At 51.9% G+C, this 22,419-nt stretch overlaps 5 protein-coding genes across 5 annotated transcripts; 2 read left to right on the forward strand and 3 right to left on the reverse strand.

Moving 5' to 3' along the window:
- Nucleotides 1-138: 138 nt before the first annotated feature.
- Nucleotides 139-1,646, reverse strand: CTHT_0023310 (uncharacterized protein; the record flags this gene model as incomplete). Its single annotated transcript, XM_006692732.1, has 3 exons — nt 139-953; nt 1,041-1,147; nt 1,315-1,646. 3 exons carry the CDS (start codon nt 1,644-1,646, stop codon nt 139-141), a joined length of 1,254 nt encoding a protein of 417 aa, XP_006692795.1.
- A 3,860-nt stretch (nt 1,647-5,506) lies between these two features.
- Nucleotides 5,507-7,213, reverse strand: CTHT_0023320 (dtdp-glucose 4,6-dehydratase-like protein; the record flags this gene model as incomplete). Its single annotated transcript, XM_006692733.1, has 4 exons — nt 5,507-6,192; nt 6,273-6,811; nt 6,915-7,062; nt 7,168-7,213. 4 exons carry the CDS (start codon nt 7,211-7,213, stop codon nt 5,507-5,509), a joined length of 1,419 nt encoding a protein of 472 aa, XP_006692796.1.
- A 2,876-nt stretch (nt 7,214-10,089) lies between these two features.
- On the reverse strand, nt 10,090-11,677 carry CTHT_0023330 (uncharacterized protein; the record flags this gene model as incomplete). Its single annotated transcript, XM_006692734.1, has 6 exons — nt 10,090-10,214; nt 10,271-10,405; nt 10,462-10,588; nt 10,641-10,816; nt 10,879-10,953; nt 11,005-11,677. The coding sequence occupies 6 exons, from the start codon at nt 11,675-11,677 to the stop codon at nt 10,090-10,092; spliced, it is 1,311 nt and encodes a 436-aa protein (XP_006692797.1).
- Nucleotides 11,678-12,295: 618 nt separating this feature from the next.
- Nucleotides 12,296-14,348, forward strand: CTHT_0023340 (glycyl-tRNA synthetase-like protein; the record flags this gene model as incomplete). Its single annotated transcript, XM_006692735.1, has 2 exons — nt 12,296-13,894; nt 13,953-14,348. 2 exons carry the CDS (start codon nt 12,296-12,298, stop codon nt 14,346-14,348), a joined length of 1,995 nt encoding a protein of 664 aa, XP_006692798.1.
- Nucleotides 14,349-17,995: 3,647 nt separating this feature from the next.
- Nucleotides 17,996-20,880, forward strand: CTHT_0023350 (uncharacterized protein; the record flags this gene model as incomplete). Its single annotated transcript, XM_006692736.1, has 4 exons — nt 17,996-18,009; nt 18,238-20,242; nt 20,297-20,396; nt 20,471-20,880. 4 exons carry the CDS (start codon nt 17,996-17,998, stop codon nt 20,878-20,880), a joined length of 2,529 nt encoding a protein of 842 aa, XP_006692799.1.
- Nucleotides 20,881-22,419: the final 1,539 nt, after the last annotated feature.

The following is a 22,419-nucleotide window of genomic DNA, read 5'->3' on the forward strand; positions in this document are numbered from 1 at the left end:
CATCCTCCGTATGGACTCCCCAACGCCAACCAACCAAATGTGCCCCTAACCTGCTCGTCGAAGCCCCAGTAGGATCTGATGAACCAGGCAGAAGTCAAAGTCGTTTTCCATTACCAACTTATGCAAACTTATGAGAGTTCATGACGCCTGCTCGGGCACGATATCACCCCCGCCAGTTGCGCTCTCATCCCCGCTTAGCTCGAGGATCTCGCCGTTTTCGTTCAATGCCTTGGCTGTCCACTGCCCCGCCACAAGCGGCTTGCGGGCGATGACAAAGCGAGCTTTAATGGCGAACTTTTCTGTACGGGTTGTGTCAGAAGCGATAGCCTTGATTTCGTTTCCAGCCTGTTTGCAGAGGTCTACCACATCCTCGAAATCCCAACCGAGATATTTGGTCAACAACCGCCCGCACTCAGCCTCAAGGCCCGACACCAGAATCAACGCCACGTCCCTACCATACCAGTCATTCTCGAGGGCCCCAATGCCGAGTTCGTACACCTTTTCGTGGAAATCAACAAAGCCCACATCCGTCAGTCGTTGCTTCTCAAGGTGCCGTCCATCACGGGGCTTCCCAGTCAGCTCCACGGCCTCTCTGACAGCCCTGGCAAGCGTCTGAAAGGCTGAGCCCGGAGGGAAGAATGCCAGGATGCCAGGGTCAGCAAACCAGTCCACCCAGTCAATCACCTCAATCCAGCCGCCGGGTTTCAGGCACAAAAAGGCCTGTTGATAAATGAAATCCCAGTCGGAAAAGGCACCCTCCATGTTCCTCAGGTGAACCAAATCGAAATGGTTGGCCGTATGAAGCCACTCGTCCTCGGCATCCTCGAGGACAAACTCGACATTCGAGGGAACCTGGGAAGGCTGGATGGGCGCGATGTCGGTGCCGAAAACCTCGCATTTTCGGTACTTTTCGGCCATATTAACAGCCCATTCGCCGACGCCCGTCCCGACATCTAAAACATGGGTTGGATTTGTCACAGGTGTTATCGTCAACTCTAAATCTAATAACCTGAGAAAGATCTGGTTGATCAACCACTGACGCGCCTGTTCGTTTGCATCGTAGGGCAGATGGTAATCGGCAAGGTACGGTTTGTCGTGCTCATAGATATAGTCGATGTCTTGTGCATATATTGTTCTTGCAGAGTCACTGCATGCGTATCTGTGTTAGCGTTAGTTCGCTTAGTTCGCTGAACGAGGAAGAGTGTTCTCGAAGGGGGGAAGAGGGGAGGGGGGGGGGCTACTTGCATTGTAGCCCCATCCATCACGATAGAGGCAGACTGGAGGTCGGGATGCAGGCTATGAGCATATACCGACACAAGATCCACGTCTTCATCATCCTCAGAGAGATCTGGATCGTCGATATTGTCGCGGTCAGGATCACCACCACTGTCATCATCCATTTCGTCGTCGTCATTGTAAGTCGTCACTTCATATATGATTGGCTCAGTGTTTATTTGCACTGAGTGACGAATCTCGCGAGTCCTATCCTGCAAGGTTTCCACGCCTGCCGGTTGTTGTTGTCGCCGGGCTTCGGAGGGGGAGGAAGCATCGGCATTGGGTCGCTGCTGAACTTGCTGGGGGGATTGTTCACCCGTCAAATGCGTGCCGTTTGCTTGGTTGCAGGCCTTTGTTTCCTTTTCGTCCATTATGTCTTACTAGCACTCGTCCCAACACGTTCCACACTCTAGAATGGATGGCTCATTGCCACTAGTCCCCCAGCAGAATGTCCGCACGAGACAGGCTTGTCTGCAGGATCGAAACACGTCGTGTTCGTTTGGAGTGGAAGAAGCAGCAGAAGGTGCTGGATCAGCAAGAGGCCCTGAGGCTGAGTATCTGGGTTGATCACGAAGGTGAGACAAGGGAGATGGAGCGATAAGGTGGCGGGTCTTGTGAGTGTTTTTTTCTCTGTAGCACGCCGAGCTTGAAGCAATTGCGCGGATGCTGCTGCTGGCGCTGGTGTCGGGCTCTAAACAGGTGAGGCTGAGATGTGGAAGAGCACGAGGAGCCGGATATGACCGGGGCGATCGGCGCAGGCCACAGGGAGCCGAGCCGTTCGAATGCTACCGTTCCAAGAGGGTCTCGGGATCGTGAGATTGAGAAGGAGGGAGACCTCAAGGGCCTTCACCTGTCCACGGGTTCACGGGTCCGCGGTCAGAAGACACAGCCAAAGGACAAGAAGAAGAACAGAAAACAAAAAAAAAAAGGAAAACAAGAGAGGCCAAGAAGGAAGAAGGAAAATGGGGGGGCGGGAGGAAGGAGACAAGAATAGCTACATTTATGTATCCGCCGCGTGCTCCCCTACCGTATGTACTAGGACACCAGCGCACGCATTACACCACGCCAGACACAGCGACCCGGGGGGACGGGACGCAGGCCGACCAAAAGGCGAACGGCCCCCCTCCCGGCGCCCACCCGTGGCGGTTTAGAGCCCAGACGGGCCAGTCGTTAACGACATGGAACAAACATGGCGCTAGCCCGGACCCGTCGAGGGACAGCCCGCGCTAGTGGGTCGAACTGCCCCTGTCGCCCGCCCGCTATCAGAAGATCAGAACGCCTAGCGCCCAGCCCCACCGCAAAGGGTCCGGGCTCTCTTGCAAGTTTGCGGGGCCGCTGGCCAGTTACTGGGTTGGCGGCTTCGGGATGGCTTCTTACTTCTTACGGCAAATTTCCTCGGCGCTCGCTGGCATCCCTTGTCTTTCCACGAAGCGAATCTGCGCTGTAGCCCATCTCATCGGCAACAATGAACATCTATCGATCGATTCGATTTCAGCTTCGTCTCTGGTTGCAACTTGCGCAACCTGGGAGCACTTGTGCCATGGGCCATAGCCAACACAGCGTCACGCCGACGCGGCTCTCATGTCACTAGAGCTGCTCGTTGCTCGCTTCTTGCTGCTGTTGGCTGCCAGATGGAGTACGGTTTAGCTAATGTACTGCCACCGTATGTTCCTGTCGAGCTGTCATGCATCCGATGGATGAGTTGACGCCCAGCACGTCTTCTGGAAAGCCGGTGCCCGGTGGCTATCGGACCATGCCGCAAATTGTCGCTCTCGCACCAAACCTTGAACGCCGCCGACATGGTGCTCCCGCATGCACGGAACTCACTTCCGTGGGTCTGGACAAGTAACTGAGAGACTTTTAAAGTCCTGCAGAACGGGCACAGGACTGTGGGAACGGAATACAGAGCGTGCCATCCGAACGGTCCTTTCTTTTGGGCTGCCGGCGAAAGAGGGAAAACGGAGCATCTCGCCCACCCAGCCGGTCCAGGGCACCAGGCTCGGCAAGAGGTTGGCAGTGCCCTTTCCGTTCGGACGAATCGGCGAATAGGCTTTACATCGGGTCCTTGAAACCGCCTTTTCTTTGATTCTGTTTCCCCTCCCAACCTATCCATTTCAAGTCGTGCAAGAAAACACAGATCGGTCCCAAGCTGTCGGGTCGGGCAGACCGTTTGAACGACGAATGGGAACGGGGATTCTGGGGTTGGACTTAGCGCTCGACTCGACGAGAGACTTTCCGCCTGTTACCTGCACTGGTTCAAGTAGGTACCGCAGTGTAGTGGTAATGGCGAGCTCCGGTAAGCAAAACAGATAGAAAACGGGGAGGCCAAAGTGGGCTCCCGATGGTGAAGAAACAGTGGCCATCAAGGTCTTTGGCAATAACGTTGTACTTCAGCAACGCGGTAATCCTCCCTTGCACATAGTGTACCCGCTTTCCTCCGTAGCGTGCTCGGGGGCGCCCGCGGTTATGTGGTCCGTGCAATGCCTGATCCGTCAAAGGCAGCGTACAGAGCGGGCATCTCCCTCAAGTCACCGAAGACAACCTGGAAGTCAAGGTACTCAATGACCATTTACTCCACGATATGTATCAATTACCTTAGGTAGCTTCTAAGCAGGAGTCACGATATTGACACAGTACCCAGATCTGCGCAATTCTAGCATAGGCTACGGCCCTGTCCCTGGTGTTTCTTCTACGAGTTGGGCAGGCCTTGAGCGCATGTACATACAAGGATAGGGTCATCCCGGTCAGTGCGGTAGAGTATGCCGTACTCGCAACCTAGGTACGGATTACATGACGCCCATCATGAGCCAGGCACGGCGCGGATCAATTCCGTCTTCTCCGTAGCCAAATGGACGGATCCCTTAAATCACAGATCTCGAGGCGACCTTCCTCACCAACGAGGTGCCGGGAGCCGAGCCCGCCGAGCAGGCATCGACCCGCCGGTTCGGTGTCCAACGAGAGCTTGCCACGACACCTTCTCCTCCACCTTCTGCATTTCGAAAGGGGTCGGGGCCCGAGCTGCTGGGACCTAGTAAGGTCCCAGGGCCGCAGCACGAGGGCGCGCAGGAGGCTGGGACGCAAGGTAACTTAGGATGCCCCCAATCGCGTATTTCTTTTTCAGAGCGGCACGTTGCATAATCGCTCCCGGATTTTGTGGTTGCTTTCGGGAAATGTGGAGCTCGTGTGTATGCAAAGTTGAGAGCAAACCACACTACTCGATGCTCACGATGGACCCCGAGTAGTCAAAAACCTGCTTCGTTTTCACAGCTTTTGCTCAGGTACAGTGCGGTCACTGACTGGTCTCCGTAGAAAAGTATCTAAACCATGCAGTACAAAGCTATAGGGTTATTGGTGGCTAGTGATCGTGTACAGACGCATGACTGGATCGAGAGCTGCCCAGTTCCAACCCATTGAGCTCTCACCATGGTGTGGTTTAAGTATACGGACTACCTCCTGGACTCCTTCCTCAGCAAAAAAAAAAAAAAAAAAAGACAGGACTGTTTCAAGGCCCTCTCAGTCATGTTGAAACCGTTGACATATTTTCCAAGCCACAGAAGAAAACTCCAGCTTCTTCTGCCATGACTTATACTACCCTTCGCCTTCGTTTCACCCCGGACCATTCTAGGACAACTGCCTAGAAGACATCCCCCTGAGTCCACGGATGCTCCCGCTAGGGACTGGATACGGAAGCCTTGCCGGAGGAACTCCACAATGCCGGGGCGTTTTCGGTCCCTCTTTGCGGAATCTCCCTCTCAAACGTCATAAAGGGCAGGTGTGAGAGGTCTCCTTCTCCGTAGGGATACCTATATTGGAGCCCGAGGTGAAACAAGTGGCACTATTCCTTTGAATCCTGGCCGTCTCGACGAGTCCTATTCGGAAGCAGTCCGACTGATCACTGCAGCCGGCTCCGTATGGTGCTTTAACGTCCAGGAACACTCGCTTAGATGACGCATCAGCATAAACTCGGTCTTGCCTACTTCCTTGAGAAGTGAACAACTCGGGTTGAGTGAGCCACGTTGCATTGACTAACGTGTTTTTGCACGAGTCTCATCAATAGGTGCACAATAGAGCTCACATTATGTGTTTTTGCCCACAAGAATGTAACGTCTATGTAGATCGTAAGTGCCCCCTCGACATACTCCTGGCACTCCAAAACCCTAACCATACAAGCCGATGTCGCCTCAAAGCCCAGACCACAAAACATGCGTACCAACTGCGTAAATCTGCCACGTCAAGTACACTTTTCCGGAATGCTACTGGTACATGCGGTGGCCGTAAAGCTAGCCATTTGCTTCTGTTGTTGCCGTCCATCAAACTCGTCAACCTTCCTTTTCTTTTTGACTGATTCGGCTTCGTCTCCTCCGCAGCTGCCGCTGGTTCGTTTGATGCGAAGTCCTCGGACGCAGACACTGTCGGCACCCTGTGGATTATCCGACACATGCTCATCGTCTTCAACCACCTCTCTGCCGGATACCACAGGAAACGGGCTCAGAACTTTGCTGATATCCCCCCACCACCTCTCTCCGAACCGACGGTACCACTCAACCGTGATTCTGAGTCCTTCCTCGAAGCTCATTTGTTGCTTCCAGCCCAGCTGCCGCAACTTTGTCGCGTCTACTGCATATCGATGATCGTTGAACGGCCGGTCGTGCGTATACTTGACCCATCGGCTGAACTCTTCCCGCCTATCGTGAGATATACTGAAAAGACTTAGGAGCTTTTTGGCTAGGCTAAGGTTGCTAATCTCATCACTCGAGCCCACATTGTAGATCTGTCCGATCTGGCCCCGGTGAAGGATTGTGTCAAAGGCATCGGCAGCGTCGCCTGCGTACAAATACCGCCGCGTTGGGGAGCCATCCCCATGCAGGACGACGGGCTTTCCACGGTTTAGAAGGCAAATGAACTTGGGAATAATTTCTGTGGCTTCGGTGTCAGTTCCTACACTTCTCGACACCGGCCGTGAGAGTAATGGGAGGGAAACGGTAGGTAAGTCTTACTTTCTGGATACTGATGCGGCCCATAAACGTTATTACTCCGAACTATAATGGCCGGTAATTTGAAGCTTTTCTGGTATGAGTGGACAAGCATCTCGGCAGCCGCCTTACTGGCGGCGTAGGGGTTCGTCGGGGCCAAGATACTGGTCTCGAGAAGGTCATCGTCGTCATCTCGGACTTCACCGTAAACTTCATCGGTCGAAACATGAATAAAGCGCTTGATTCGACCCACCCGCTTGGCGCTTTCCAGCAGTACATGCGTCCCGTATACATTTGTATGTGTGAAATGATACGAGTTGCCGAAGCTTAAGTCTACGTGAGATTGTGCTGCAAAGTGAATGATGGTGTCGATATTGTACCGTTCCAGACAGTCTAGCACTTCGGACGGATTGGTGATGTCTCCCTGATAGAAGGTGAAGTTCCGCCTGTCGTTGAGGACTCGGGTATTGTTCAGCGATGAGCAGTAGTCCAGCTTGTCAAAAGAAACGATATTATAGGCGTGGGGATATGTGAGTGTAAGGTGTCGCACCAGCCAACATGCACTGATGAAGTGTTAGCTCTGCCCGATACTAGGAGCGCGTCCGAGATATGAATCGAGGTTATCGGCATTCTGTTGCTATTGTCGAACTTCTCAGGACAACTTACATGAAGCCCGCACCCCCAGTGATCATGATATTCTTGACATCTGGTAGGGGCTCAAACTTGGTTGTGCCGACAAGCACAGGGGCTTCCTTCCAGACGCCATAGTCCTCGAAGAAGCTAGGCCGACCAGAAGTATCATTCTTCACATGGCCTAGTCACCATAGTCAGCTTAATATTCTCCCTTTCCCCATACACGCTACGCTCCGGGATATCTGCCGTATGTTTTTTTTTTTTTTGTTGGAGAAGCGGTACTCACTGTTGGCGACCCCATTCCCTTGCGCCGCCCCGTCAGAGATCGTCATGTCACTAGAGCGCTCTGCGAAACACCGAGACCAGCTCCGCTTGATTGGGTCGCCCCTGGTCCAGGTCACAACGCCACGTGGGGGAACAGAGTGAGAAGACTCAATTCTCCAACTTGGGTATATCTTCAATTGACTCAGTATGCTCCTTATCGATGTTTAATGGATGCCAATAGGCGTGACCTGTCTGTCAGATTGTTTTGGGGTCGGCCGCTGAAGGGTTCGGTGGGCATTACGGCTAGAAAATGAGCCAAGGTTTATAGCCAAGCATGGCAACTCGACTTATGTTCCGAGTCGCCAAAACTGGTAAAACGAGACAATTGATTCGGCCACGCTAGCTTTCGCATTAGATGGCAAAATCATGTTGCACAGCACGGCTTTTGCCTACTGCTTTCAGCCCTGTATCTCATCAAGATGACAGATCTTGTCTCACATGCTGCAGCTAATGAACCAACGCCTGTGCACCCCACCTAGTAAATTCAATATACCTAGACATGGTTGTCCCTCCTTTGTCCCATATAAGAATATCATGACAGCTCTCTTGCCTAGATGCTCACGTTCAACACGTTTACTGCGGTGAAGTATGCTGCGAGTATGCAGTCGAATTATTCTGAACCATGGTGTCATACAACTTGTCAAGGGGTCCTCCTGCTCATCCCAGGATCTGAAGTCACCAACCCTTGATTGACGGAGCAGAGCCTTGCACAAACCGGCTGGCCATCAGATGCACCCCATCGATCAGGGCTAGGGTCTGCAAGGTCCAAACAAGCAGGAAATGGCAGCTGATGCATGCAGTCATTCGAAAATTATCATATCCTTGGTTGCATCTAGTGGCCAGGGCGTTAACTGCTGTAGCAGTAAATTAGGCCTCAGTGTACGGCGCAGATCAGCAAGATCTGTTTCCATGCATATAGTATGCAGTTGATGGTAAGGCGGTAATGTTCGCGATGGTTGGAGACGTGAAGTTAATGGCAACATAGGAAGTATCCAGATGGAGAAAGGAAGCTGATGTTCCGAGCCGAGCAGCTGACAGTTACCAATCAAAAATACTGGCACCAGCAATGCTGCTGATCTTAAATCTGGAGACTCTTACCAGGCTTGGCTAGGATAAAATTGTGGCCAGATATGTGTTCGGGGCAGATAGCCCAGGCTGGGCTTTTTTACAAGTGAATGTTATGCCAGACTGGAAATCCAACATCTTTCATAACATATTGGAATTCAACATCACCTCCTCATCGCTAGCATCCTGCTGGCATTCCTGCTGTTTCGACATGTGAAAAGAACCATGTGTGATTATGTCAACAGGGAACGAAAAACAGAACGCCATGGTGTTATCACACACGCTAAAGTCAACAAGTCCAAAGCGGGGCAACACCACTCACATGGCCTATGATCTGGAGAAAAATGAATCTTTAAGAGGACAAGAGACTTGGAGAGAGGGAGCTAAGGAGAATGATGGGCTCTTGCAGAAAGAGGAACGGGCGCAGCCAGGGATTGTCCGCCAAACCTCCTTCAGCTCGTCCTTAACCTGGATGGTCATCAACACACTTGCCACGATTGGAATTGTATTAGCCGCCTACCAAGATCCCCTCGAACAGACAAGGGTGACAAACTGACATACTATTCTAGGTATTCACCAACAAAGCAATCTTTACCTCACCTGCCCTCAAATTGGCTCAGTTGTCGTTCGCCGCCTTCCACTTTCTTGTCACCTTCCTAACCCTCTTCCTCCTCTCGCGTCGATGGCTCCCTGGGGGAGCCCTCTTCATGCCCCGACGCATCCCCATTCTTTCTATCCTCCCCATATCGGTGGCCATGGCTCTCAACGTCATCTTGCCCAACCTTTCTCTAGCTTTCTCCACAGTCACTTTCTATCAGATTGCCCGTATACTTCTGACGCCAACCGTCGCTGCTCTCAACTTCTTCCTATATGGGGCTACACTCCCACGCAGGGCTGTCTTGACACTTATCCCAACCTCCCTTGGAGTGGCAACAGTGTCCTACTACGACTCGCATCCTCCAAACTCCACTGATCTTGATGATCCAAACAAGACAATTCAAATAACCCAACCTCTGGGCATTCTTTTTGCCCTCTTGGGCACATTTGCCTCATCTCTCTACACTGTCTGGATTGGTGCATATCACCGGCGGTACCAGCTGTCAAGTATGCAGTTATTGTACAACCAAGCGCCAGTAGCATTCGCGATTTTGCTCTATGTCATCCCGTTTATCGATGTGCTACCTACTTGGGAAGACCTGCAGCAAGCGACTGAACATGACGAGAAGAATTGGCACGAATTGGGCGGCCTGATTTTGCTCAGTGGCTTGTTCGCTGCGTTGATCAATATCAGCCAGTTCTTCATCGTGGCGAGTGCGGGAGCTGTATCGAGCACGATGGTGGGCCACGTAAAAACATGTCTTATTGTTGTCTTGGGGTGGATTGCTTCAGGGAGAGGCTTAGTAGGAGGAGGAAAGTGCTTGATGGGAGTGGTAACTGCGCTGGGGGGAATCATAGCGTGAGTGTTGTCTGCTTCCTGTTGTCTCTCTCGGGTAATGATCATTGACTGCTGACTCCTCAGTCAGATACTCAACCATCATGCTCCAAGTAAAAGCCACAAAGGAGGAGTGTAAAACGCGCCATTGATGTGGGTATAGTATAAAAACTGTTCAAAAGCAAACATCGAAGCGCTTAGTGCTTCTGCCCTAGAGGTACCGACCAATGTGGGACAGTTAGTTGGCCCGTGAGTCTTAGATACCTAAATTTCTCATGTGAGGTTGATGACCGTTTCCCTTGTGTCTAGTAAAACCTAACGGGTCCCAAACGGGCGATCCAGTTACTCGCTGATATTCGTCGACACTAGGGTATCACAATTTTGCCGTTACAAGTTGAAGCGAGTTCTCTTCTTTTCCATCTTTGCCTTCCACTCCCACTTAACAGCGTCCGGGCCCTCACTGCCCGCTCTACCGACACCCTTATCAACTCTCCGAAGCTTGAGTGTCATTCCTGTTGGAAGGTTAGGAACACTCTTCACGCAAAGGAGTCTGGGAATGGATACTCACTTGGCCCAATCTCCTGTAAGCCAGCACGAATCCCCTTTACGCCCTCCATCTCTTTGCCATCTGCACCCACAACGTTTTTTTCTGTCGGCCGTGCCTCACGAAAAACATAACGATGGCGACGGAAGAATATGTAATCTATAGAGGTGTGTTAGATAGGGATGTGGATATCAAGAGAGGTGTGCAAGTCATACCACGCTGATTGTGTAGTGTCACGACTTGCCTTCCGGCAAGTTCGGGTTTGGAAGGAAATAGGATGTGCATTGATTTCGCAGCCAGCAAACCCAAGGGCGTCTTGAAATTATTGAGAAGCAGTTCCGGCTAGCCAACCAGTTAGCAGGCAAAATGCGATTGGGGTCCAGCAGACACATACGTAGTGGTTAGTAGCCCTGCCGTGGCCGGGAATGGCCTTGCCCGGAGCGTAATTTCGAATGGTGTACGTAAGCGTTGGACCTGGGGGAACACCTTCACCATTGAGATGAACGACAACGAGTCGGCTTGGCCGTTTCTGATCTTCTTGGACGACAAGCAATGCAGTGTACCCGCGGTCTGGTAGATAGTTAGTCGCTGCTGTCAGCGACGGCAGGATTAAGGCGTCAGTAAAAACTTACTTTTCGCAAACTTCGCAATCTCTCTCACACTGTATTTGTATGCATAACGGTGCGCGGTGCGCCTGATATATGTAGCTATGGGGTGTCAGAACCCTGCAACTTCCTGGAGATCGTCGAACCTCTTACCATTGGGGAATATAGAGGCGATCTCCTCAGCCTCCTTGTGGATGGTCCCGTTGATGCCAGTAGTTACCAAGATCTTGGGAACCGGTGGCGGTTCATCAGCGAAGAGATTCGGGAATTGAGATGTGAGGGAGTCAGGGGTAAGATCGAGGTTGGTTGAAGTTGTTGAAGGAGCAATGCTGGGTTGTCTCTGGGCGCGTTGCCTTTGCATCTCTTCTTCTTTCTCTTTCTTGGCACCTTCATCCTCTTCGTCTTCATCGTCGGATCCAAGCATGCTGTCGATATCGTCGTCTCTCTTTTCGTTCTCGTCATTCTTGTCATCCACTTCCTGATCCTCTCTTGCTGCCGCATCTGCCTCTGCAGCTGCGGCTGCCTCAGCAACTTCCAAGCGACGCCGCTTCAGCTCGGCAACATCCACAACAGCACCAAGACTGTCATCGTCAAGGTCATCCCATATTCTCTTCTTATCAATGCTAGCAGGCTGGTTTTTCTCGAGTCGTTTCTGCTTAAGTTCTGGGTTTTTCGCTTCTTCTTTGCGCCTTCGGTGTCTCTCTTCGTGTTTCGCCCTGCTGTTGGCCTTCTTCGCTTGGATGTAAAGCTGCTGCCTTTTCAATTTATTGCCAATTGTCCGGGCCAAAGAAACCCGAGACAAGTCTTTGGACTTTGAGGCTGCCATAGCTGCACCTGATGTGTAGATGCTACAATGGCACGATGCTGCTGGCAGTGCTGCCGCTCGGCGATAAACAAAGTCGATGTCCCAAATTTTTTTGGAGGTTACGCCCGTCAATCAGACCCCAACCCATGACATGCATCCATGCAGGGCAGGGGGTTCCCGGCCCGCCTCAGCGGGTCCCGCTGCCCCTCCTTTGCCCGCTGATAAGGCCACATATCAGCAACTCAGCGCGGGGCACTGTTATGGTGTTTAGTTGCGAGTTTTGCCCTTTCGGCTTGCCATCTGATGCATGAAGTGGGGTTACGGTAGCAAATTTCATCCAATCTGCGCAGCAACGGCCTCCGGACCTGAATCGGCCGAGACACAAAAAGAGGACCGTGAGGGCAAAAAAGGTTGTGACTCAACCTGGTTGGGCGAACGCCAATGCAATTGATGAAGCCTTTTCTACCCGCGCCCCTCTCTCCCTTCTCACCACTCGCTGGAATCGCTCGCATCCTCCGCAAGGGTGGCAGTCCAACGGTCTTTCATTCAGTTCGCATATTTTCGTCTTTCACTGTCACTGCCCCGCGCAGCTACGCTGCGAAGTTCTTGGTCAGCAAAAAAGGAAAACAACCCGGCAAAATGACTACCACGGCCACGACTCTCAAGGGCGAGCCCCTTGATAAGGCTCAGCTCGAATCCATGCTTCGCCGGCGCATGTTCTACACGCCCTCGTTTGAGATCTACGGCGGCGTGGCCGGCCTGTACGACTACGGCCCGCCGGGCTGCGCCCTGCAGGCTAACATCATCGACATCTGGCGGAAACACTTCGTCCTGGAGGAGGACATGCTCGAGGTTGACTGCACCGTGCTAACCCCCCATGATGTGCTCAAGACCAGTGGCCACGTCGACAAGTTCGCGGACTGGATGTGCAAGGATCCCAAGAACGGCGAGATCATGCGTGCTGATCACTTCGTCGAGGACATCCTTGAGTCCCGTCTTAGGGCCGACAAGGAGGCACGCGGCGAGAAGGTTGAGGAGAAGGAGGAGGATCCCAAGAAGAAGAAGAAGAAGGCCAAGGCCCTGGAGGCCGCGAAGCTGGATGATGCCACTGTCAAGGAGTATGAGGAAGTTCTGGCTCAGATCGACAACTACAATGGCGAGCAGCTTGGCGAGCTGATCAAAAAGTATGACCTGAGGAATCCTGCCACCGGTGTCCAGCCCAACCCTCCAGTGTCCTTCAATCTCATGTTCCAGACATCCATTGGCCCAAGCAGCAATTTCCCCGGTTACCTCAGGCCGGAGACAGCCCAGGGCCAGTTCCTGAACTTCGCGAAGCTTCTGGAGTTCAACACTGGCCAGATGCCTTTCGCTTCTGCTTCCATTGGCAAGTCTTATCGGAATGAGATCTCACCCAGAGGTGGCCTCCTTCGTGTCCGTGAGTTCTTGATGGCTGAGATCGAGCACTTTGTTGATCCGGAGAGCGGTAAGAAGCACCACCGCTTCCACGAGGTTGAGGATATTGAGCTTGATCTCCTCGACCGCCACACCCAGCTCTCTGGTAAGACTACCACCACAAGAATGAAGATTGGCGATGCAGTCCGGCAGGGTATTGTTGATAATGAGACCCTGGGTTATTTCCTTGCTCGCATCCACCTCTTCCTTAAGAAGATTGGCATCGACCAAAAGAAGATCCGTTTCCGGCAGCACATGGCCAACGAGATGGCTCACTATGCTTGCGACTGCTGGGATGCCGAGCTTCTTACTTCGTCTGGCTGGGTCGAGTGCGTTGGTTGTGCTGATCGCAGCGCGTACGATCTATCTGTTCACGCCAAGAAGACTGGTGCGCCGCTCGTCGTGCGCCAGCGCCTGGATGAGCCCAAGGTTATTGAGGAGTGGGCTGTGGAGATTGACAAGAAGAAGTTTGGCCCTTTCTTCAAGAAGGATGGAAAGGTTGTCGAGGCCGCTATCCTGGCCACTTCTCAAGAGGAGCGTGGCAGGCTTGCCAAGGAGCTGGAGGAGAATGGCAAGGCTGTCATCAACGTTCCTGGTGTTGGTGATGGTCAGGTCGAGTTCTCCAAGGATCTTGTCTCCATCAAGTGGCAGAAGCGTGTCGAGAACATTCGGGAATATATTCCCAACGTTATCGAGCCGTCATTTGGTATCGGACGAATCTTGTATTCTCTCATCGAGCACAACTACTGGACCCGCGCCAGCGAGGGCGGTGATGAAGCCCGCGGTGTAAGTCTCCTTGTCCTTTATAGCACAAAACTATCAAAGCTAACACAAAACCTTCCAGGTCCTGTCCTTCCCTCCCGCTGTGGCCCCTACCAAGGTGTTGATCGTTCCTCTGTCGTCCAACAAGGATTTCACACCCACTGTACGCAAGCTGTCTCAGAAGCTGCGGTCTATCGGCATCAGCAGCCGTGTGGATGACTCATCTGCAAGTATTGGCAAGCGTTATGCTAGAAATGATGAGCTTGGCACTCCCTTTGGCGTCACCGTTGATTTCCAGACGCTCAAGGACGGTACCGTCACCCTGCGCGAGCGTGACAGCATGCGTCAGGTTCGTGCCGACGAGGAAAAGATTATTGAGGCCATTCGGGCGCTTGTTGATGGAACGAAGACATGGAAGGATATTGAAGCTGAGCTGCCCCTCTTCGAGGGCCAGGAGCTTGATGTTCCCGTCCGTTAAACATGTGTATAGGCTTGGGGTGTATCTGGGGAAGGGTGTTTTGAGTTGTCATGTCTGTCAGTTGAAGCAAGCGCGCACTGTGGCGATTTCTCTCGGCAGATACCAGAATAGATATTTAAGGATGGGAAATAGACTCGATGTCTCCTGGGTACATTTCTGCCACTCCTTCACCATGTACATGGCTGCGAGATACTTTCTGAGATGTAGCCAAGTTATGTAGAGCTAACCAGAAAAGACATCAAATCCAGTCTATCTGCAAGGACTGCAGCTGCATATACATAACTTACAAGATAGTACAGATCAACTTCAAGCCAAGCTATTTGCAAGTTGCGGGAGCGCCTTAGAAGACCGCGCGGTGACAGCTCCAGAGCATTCCCAGTGTCACTATGTGACTCGGCCAGAGGTTTACGGTCCACATTACCTGACTGAAACACGGAGTTTGTTCCTTGATGAGAGACGGCACACTGATAAGTTCTATCCAGTATGCATTGACATTTTCATCGTGTCCTCTGCCGACTCACTTAGGAGGGATAATAGTGCCTGAGGTATGAGGGTGAGAGTGGGCAGTGGCAACGCGAACCTGTGGAAGATGATTCTGAGACGGGATCCGCAGAGAAAGAAACACAAGAAAGTGGAGCATGTTCAGGAAAGGGGGAAGCGGGGTTGCGCGCTTGTTACAGGTGGAGAAGGGAGGAGCTTCCAGGCCTCCTGCACTTCTGAGTTCTGGTAGCCTGCGAGAATCTGATGATGGAAAGGCGAAGGCTTTGCTCCTCGTTAGAGTGCATGTGTCCATCTTTTTTTTTAAACGCCGCGAGGATGCCGGGCCGGCTGTGGTTGTGTTTTGCATTGGACGGTGCGGCTAGACGTGGCGTCCAAGCATGGATACAAAATGGAAGGCTCGAGTAACAGTAGAAAACATTAGAGTTGGGCTTTGGACCCGTGTCCAGGCTGTTACTTGAGTGTAGCTTCTGACAAATGGCACGACAATCTCGACTTTAGCGACCCGAAGCGATCATATCTTTGAAGAGTGAAACGGCCATGTTGGAATATTCAGTTAAGGAACTTGAAGCTGCTGAACCCGAGGGCTGTGTTAGTGATTACGGTTGAGAAACCGCCCGTGCCCTCCTGAAACGTCACGCCTGTCCGGCAGAATGGGATACTTCAAAAAAGCCTTATAGTCAACCGTGCGTGGCCGACAGCCCGGGGATAGAAGGGTCGCAACGGAGAGTTGCTAATTGTGGATAAAATGCCACAGCAGCTATTCCAAGATAACCCAATAGAGGGATCATGTACTACATAGAGTAGACAACTCACAGCCCTGACATTATCAGGCTGGGGGCTCAATTATGATTTTAGCCTGCAGTGCAGGTGCCCATCAGGAGTAGAGTATTGTTTAAGTTTCACATCGAAACTGAAAACTCCTTGAGCTCCAACTCTTGCCAAGATTACGGGAAATGTCTCAACAAATTGACCGTTCAAAAAAGGAAAGTAGAAAATATGAAAAGAGGGGATTCCGAGCCTTCAAAACCATACGCAGGTGGTGAACGCCGAGGCATCTGAACAGCGGAGTTGGATTCTGTAACACTTGGCTGCGTATATAATACAAAATGGACGGTATGGCAGTGTAACAAAACCATCGCCACACTCGCCAGCACAATAGGTATTTGCAGTGTTTTCACCAGAGAAGTTGACCTCTTGCCCAACGGTTTGGGTACGCAATGAGTACCCATGGACTAGCTTCTTCTTCCACATATCAGTATCGTCATACACATACTACATCGCACTTGCAACTGTTAACATCTAAATCGTTCTTGTTAGTTGTCTTTATCACTCTTTGAACGCAAGTTCGTTACGGTTAGAAGTGTGGATAAGCAACTGCCCCGCAGTGGTGCGGCAGTACGCCATTGGAGAGTCCACTTGACATAAACGATATGGCCAAACAGGTGAGGAATGGGTCTGGAGCAGAGACCAATCATAAGGATGAAAGGATTATTACGGTTGTCACCCAGCGACGACGGTGACGGAGATGCTTGGCGAGAACTTCTGCACTATGGCAGGCACCCCCAATGACTTCGGATATAAATATGTATATAGAACCGCCTATCTCCCAGAGCCATGAGGAGGACTTCTTAGTCAGCAATAGAAACAATTGTTAATAAACAACTGATGAGCGCGGTAAATCACATACGCTACTGTGTGAGGACCCCGGCCCCAGGTTCTACAACCTGCTCACCACCTTTGAACCCATCTCAGGAGGTTGTGGAATCATCACAAGAGTAAAGAAAGTAGAATAATTGTAGATTATAACGTACATTAGAATTGTAGTATGAGTACTTTTGCTCTTTATATCATCAAAATTAGTGCTAAAACAAGTATAGCATACTTATCTGGAACGTTGTTTTTTTTTTTTTCAGTATATATGATATCTAACCCCTCGTGTACTTGGGATTCATAACTATCTAGGCCTTGATCGGTTTACGCTGGGCTAACCGCTGGGATCGACGCGTGAATGGGATGATAAGGGAACACCTGAGCTTTCTGTGAAATTTCTCCGGCTATAGGTGTACTCTGCAAACAACATTGATAGGGTCTGATTGGCTGGGGTGCCATGCTCATTGGCAAAGCATGGGTGGGGCAGAGTCGCCATTTTGCCCCGTAATCCGTGTGGATGCGTACCTCCCCAGTCGTTTCGAGCGGTGCGTTCACCCTTCATCTGAGGAGACCCATATCGGCAGGGTCCGCGACTTCAGCGGTCTCCATCCATCATTTTTGTTAACACAGACCGAACTAGTCTCCCAGCTTTGCTTGACTGTACGATCTACTTCTCCAGGTGCAAACTTGCAGTCCTCGAGTCCTCCGCACACACGCGGAAACGAGATCATCGTCGCCGTGCCACAGCGAGAGCTCTTATATCGCTGCAGATTGCAGCAACTGCAACAGCGACAACAGCACAGCAGCCCAGCGGCCAGTGCCCACCTGACAGTGACGAGTGACAGGACAGCCAGCGGTGCCGCCGAGAAAGCTCACCTTGCCGACCCGGCCAGCCTTCCAAACGACCTGACCTCTTTTCGCTTTTGACTGACCGCTATCCCCACCTCCTTGGCTATCCAGCTAGTGAGCCAGTCAACCATCGACCAACCTCCTTTCAGCTCTCCAGCATTTCTGTCCCAAACCTTGCAGATGCTGCCCGGCGTTGCCCCCTAATCGCCTGCGCTCTTGTGGTCGTCGAACATCCAACTCTTAATCGTGTCATCAGTAGCGACCTCTCCCTACGCTATCCGTCCGACCCCGACTTGGACTATTGTGCGCTGTGCAGCGCTGCCGACCACCGTCGGATCTGCTGCTGCCCTCCCGGCCCCCATAGCCCCTCTGTCGGTCTTCCAGGCTTCCCTAAATCGCTTGCGCTTGCGGCTCGGTGCCCTGCTTGTGAAAGCCGAATTTCATTTGTCAAAGTTCTTCTGGTGAGTGAGCGGTTGCAATGACCGAGTAACCACAGCCAATTCTAACTACCTGCGGCATTCCGTTCAGGTCGCTTGGGCTCCAGAAGGTCAAGATCATCCGTCGGCCGACCTTTTTCTCGGAGTATCGTGACGGTTGCGGTACCCATTCAACTTTCTAGTTAGACCGACTTGCCCAGCATACTCAAAATGTCTTACAACACGTACGTCGTCTCCTGTACTTCCTGTCTGAACCTCTAGCATCGCAGAGAATGGCCATCCCGGGGCCGACATTGCCCATGGCAAGACTGCATGGTGTTACCTTGCTTCTGCCCATCGTGTGCTGCTGAGCAGTGGCATCCTGCAGTCGACCCCTGATAATATGTTGTGCAGCGCCAAAGCTCTTCGAAGGCTCAATCAGATGCTGATGCTGACCGTAGTGTCTACCCCAGCGGGCAATTTATGAGCGATCCCCGCCCCGCGCCGAAGCCACCCACCAATCGCCCTCCGCTGAGCCTTACTCCCAACAATCTCGCGGGCAACATGTCAAATTTGAGTATATCATCCCCGATTTCTGCCACAACTACGTATAGCGGATCGACCGTCAGCCTGCCGATTTCACGACAGGGTTCTGGTGGCAATGCGGATGGCGCTGGAGGTCTTGCTATCATCAAGCAGGGCTATGTCGGTCTGCCGAGCAAGAACCCATTCCAGACATGGAAAAGCAGGTTCATGATTTTGCGGAAGGATGTTCTGGATTTTCACAAGAACGAAAACGGCAAGCACCTGTACAAGATTTTGCTTGCTGATGTCGTCAGCGTCGATCGAGTCCCCGACCCTAATGGCGACCCTGTCTTCGAAATTAGAAGGCATTCAACCAACCAATACGAGGCTCCTCCAGGTGAGGACCAGGGCAACGGTGTGAAAGCGACCAAGATCTGCGTCAAGACAGATGACGAATTATATGAGTGGATTGACTGTATTTACGCTCGCTGCCCTGGCGGTGTTAGCAATCCTGTTAACTTCTCTCACCCTGTTCACGTTGGCTTCAATCCGCAAACAGGACAGTTCACAGGTCTGCCTGAGGAGTGGACTCGTTTGCTCAATTCGTCCGCCATCACGAGAGAAGATGTCGAGAAAAATCCTCAAGCCGTCTTTGAGGTTCTTGATTTCTACTCGGACATGACGAAACGCGCTGAAAACCCGGAGCATTATGCTTTTGGCTTGCCGGCACCGACGCCATCGCCGAGCGCCCGGTACCATGAGACGCTTGGCCTCCCAAGCGGAACCTCAGTTGCGCCGCCACGCCAAGTGAAGCCCATTCAGCGCACCGCTACAAATCAGTCCAGCGCAGCTACCCCCTCTCGGACCGAGCCGCCCTCATCAACTCAACAGCAATTACAGGGTGTGTCTCCCAACTATATCTCGCCGGAGCGCATGCGGGAAGAGCAACGGGCGCGTGAACGGGAACGGGAACGTGAGCGAGAACGTGAGCGCGAGCGCGAAAAGGAGAGGGAACGACAACTGGCCGAGGAGCGTGAACGTGAACGTCGGGAGCTGGAGGAGTACAATGCTTCCCTTCCTAAGACTAAGGTGCCCCTTGCTCAGCAAGAGCTTGGTGGCTACGGAAGCGCTCCCCCAGATCGTTTCAACCCGACTCGACCGGCACCCAAGGCTCCTCAAGCTCCTACACTGCGGGCGCAGAGGCCCGCTCCTCCCCCCCCAACCAGCTCTTCTCGTCCACCTCTGACTCAGCAGTCCAACTCTCAGTCAGCTTCGCAGACACAAAGACCAGCCCGGCCCGACCAGAGCAATGCTTCGGCCAGCTCCCGTTATCCCAATGGCTCTGCATCATCCCGTGCTCCGAATAACGCAGCTCAAGCGCAACCACCTTCCCGTTTGCCGGCCCCTGTGAAGCCTCTAAATGTCAACAAGGCTGGTGGTAACCCAGATGCCGTCAAGGCCGCGGAGGCTGCTCTTACGGCTGCCAGACCCCCCGAGCGCAAGCAGGATGTGCGCATGTCGACCATGACGGAGAGCGAGGTGATGGCGAAGTTGAGAGAGGTGGTGTCCAAGGACGATCCCAACAGGCTGTACGCCAAGCAGAAAAAGATTGGACAGGGCGCTTCTGGCTCCGTCTATGTTGCCAAGGTTATCGGCACCAAGCCTGGCATGCCTCCTGTTCAGCTGGCAAAGTCTCGCGGTAACAGTGACAGAGTTGCGATTAAGCAGATGGATCTGGCACACCAGCCCCGCAAGGAGCTTATTGTTAATGAGATCTTGGTTATGCGGGACAACAGGCATCCTAACATTGTCAACTTCCTGGATGCGTTCCTCATGGACAACGAGAGAGAGCTCTGGGTTGTCATGGAGTACATGGAGGGCGGTGCTTTAACCGATATTATCGAGAACAACCCTGTCATTACCGAGGAGCAAATTTCGACCATCTGCCTGGAGGTATGTACTTATTTCCTGTTAATTTACGTCGGATGCTCGCTAACTTTGCAACAGACCTGCCAAGGCCTTGAGCATCTGCACTCGCAAAACATTATCCACCGCGACATCAAATCTGACAATGTCCTTCTGGACGCTCGCGGGAATGTCAAGATCAGTATGTTTTCTTTCACTCTTTCTACGGTATGTCTTGGCTCTATGTTCGGACGTTTGCTAATTCTCCCACTCCAGCCGACTTTGGCTTCTGCGCCAAGCTCACTGAAGCCAAGTCCAAGCGTGCCACCATGGTCGGTACGCCTTACTGGATGGCTCCCGAAGTTGTCAAGCAGAAGGAGTATGGCCCGAAGGTGGACATTTGGTCGCTGGGTATCATGGCTATTGAGATGATCGAGTCGGAGCCTCCTTATCTGAACGAGGAACCTCTCAAGGCTCTGTATCTCATCGCTACCAACGGCACCCCATCCCTCAAGAAACCCGAGAAGCTATCTAAGGAGCTCAAGGCCTTCCTCAGCGTGTGCCTGTGCGTTGACGTGAACTATCGTGCGTCAGCGAAGGAGCTGTTGAATCATGAGTTTTTGAAGCACGGGTGCCCCTTGGCAAGCTTGGCCGATCTGCTGGCCTTCAAGAGGGTGGCCAAATAAATAGGTGTTTGGCATTTGATATCGAGTTGAAAGTTGGGAGTGGCGACAAAGAAAAGACATGCCTTACTACGTCTTGTATGTAAGTTTTGGATGTCTTTTCTTGGCTCTTGGGGGATTAATGCAGTACCGGAACCGTCGATGTATTGAGGGATCTCTTGGCTTCTTCATCTGGTTGTCGGTATGGTACCCAAGGGGTTAGGAAAGAGGGAGGGAGCGAAGAACCTGGGTGCTCTGGTTTTTGGCTGTTGCCAGTGGACTTCCCTTTTTTTAATTCCTTTTCTTTTCCCGTTCATCATACGCAGTTAGCACGCATGATGGATACTACGTAGTTTAGTCTCCTATGTGTTCCGTTTGCCTGCCTTTCCATATTTAGTGTTCGGTTGGCCGGTCATGATCCTCCAGCTGTAATGACCTGATGAGCTGGGACTGAGATATCTACTTTCTGCTTACGAGTTTTCATGATATGTCCTATATTTCCGTCATCTTCAAACCCCAGTCAGTACCTACCTTGCCTTCAGTGACCTCATTAGGAAACATGGCATTGGGTCAGCCTGATTAAAATAATGATATGATTACCGTGTGCCAGCCACGTCAAGCAGCGGCCCTTGTCAAAACAGCAACTCACTTGTATCTCGGAAGCTTGATGTCTGTGATCAGCTAGCTGTAAGGGGACGACAGGATGGAGTATCCGAATGATGATCTTCTCGGCTTATCATCGGTTTGGGGCCTTTGGTCACTTGTGACATCGTCTTACCTGATGCATTCCAGACAGGTCAATCTTTACGCTGCTCAAGGTTGGTATACAGCGTTGGCCGTTCAGGTTGCCAGGATTCATGTGGCATCATGAAGGAGCTGGTCAAGACTGGCAACGCCATTGGGGAAGGGGGGGGGATATCGAACGAGTAGAGCGGGAGATGAGAGATGAGCAGCAGGGCAGCCCGACGCGGTGTTTTAAAAGTCCAGGAAACTCGCCTTTCTTGGGTTTGTGACAGAAGACAGCTTGCTGAAGATTCGCGTGCTGTGGCATATTATAATATGTATACTGCGCACAGCGACATACCAGGTACGGATTCACATAGCCAACCTGAAAATTGGCGATCTACGGATGAGCGACCCCCCTGTTACATCCCCTGTGTCTTAACATATCATTGCTGGGCTATATGTGGATGAAGGAAGGGTAGACATTGTTTGCACTGATGCCAACACGGAAGACTTGGTCTAGTCACTTCTAGATCTTGACTTCTTTGATTCCCTGAATATGATATATGTGCTTTCACGGATGAGGTATATTTAATGGCACGGTACTATCATGGTAGACTCTGGCAATTTCCTGCCGCCGAGTAGTCTATGTGAGTAATTTTGGTAAGTGAACTCTGTGGGGTGGCACAGAGCACGAAGACGAGGCCAAGTGTTCCATAAATCAAGGGTTGCTTGGAGAATCCTGTGGCAGTCGTAATCATTTGCGCTGTAGTGTAGACCTGCTTGGTTAATAGGGCCTTGGTACTTCGGAGTCCAAGAAAGCACTCTTTGAAAAATCTG

Source organism: Thermochaetoides thermophila (genome assembly GCF_000221225.1).
Source record: "Thermochaetoides thermophila DSM 1495 unplaced genomic scaffold scf7180000011816, whole genome shotgun sequence".
NCBI lineage: Eukaryota > Fungi > Ascomycota > Sordariomycetes > Sordariales > Chaetomiaceae > Thermochaetoides > Thermochaetoides thermophila.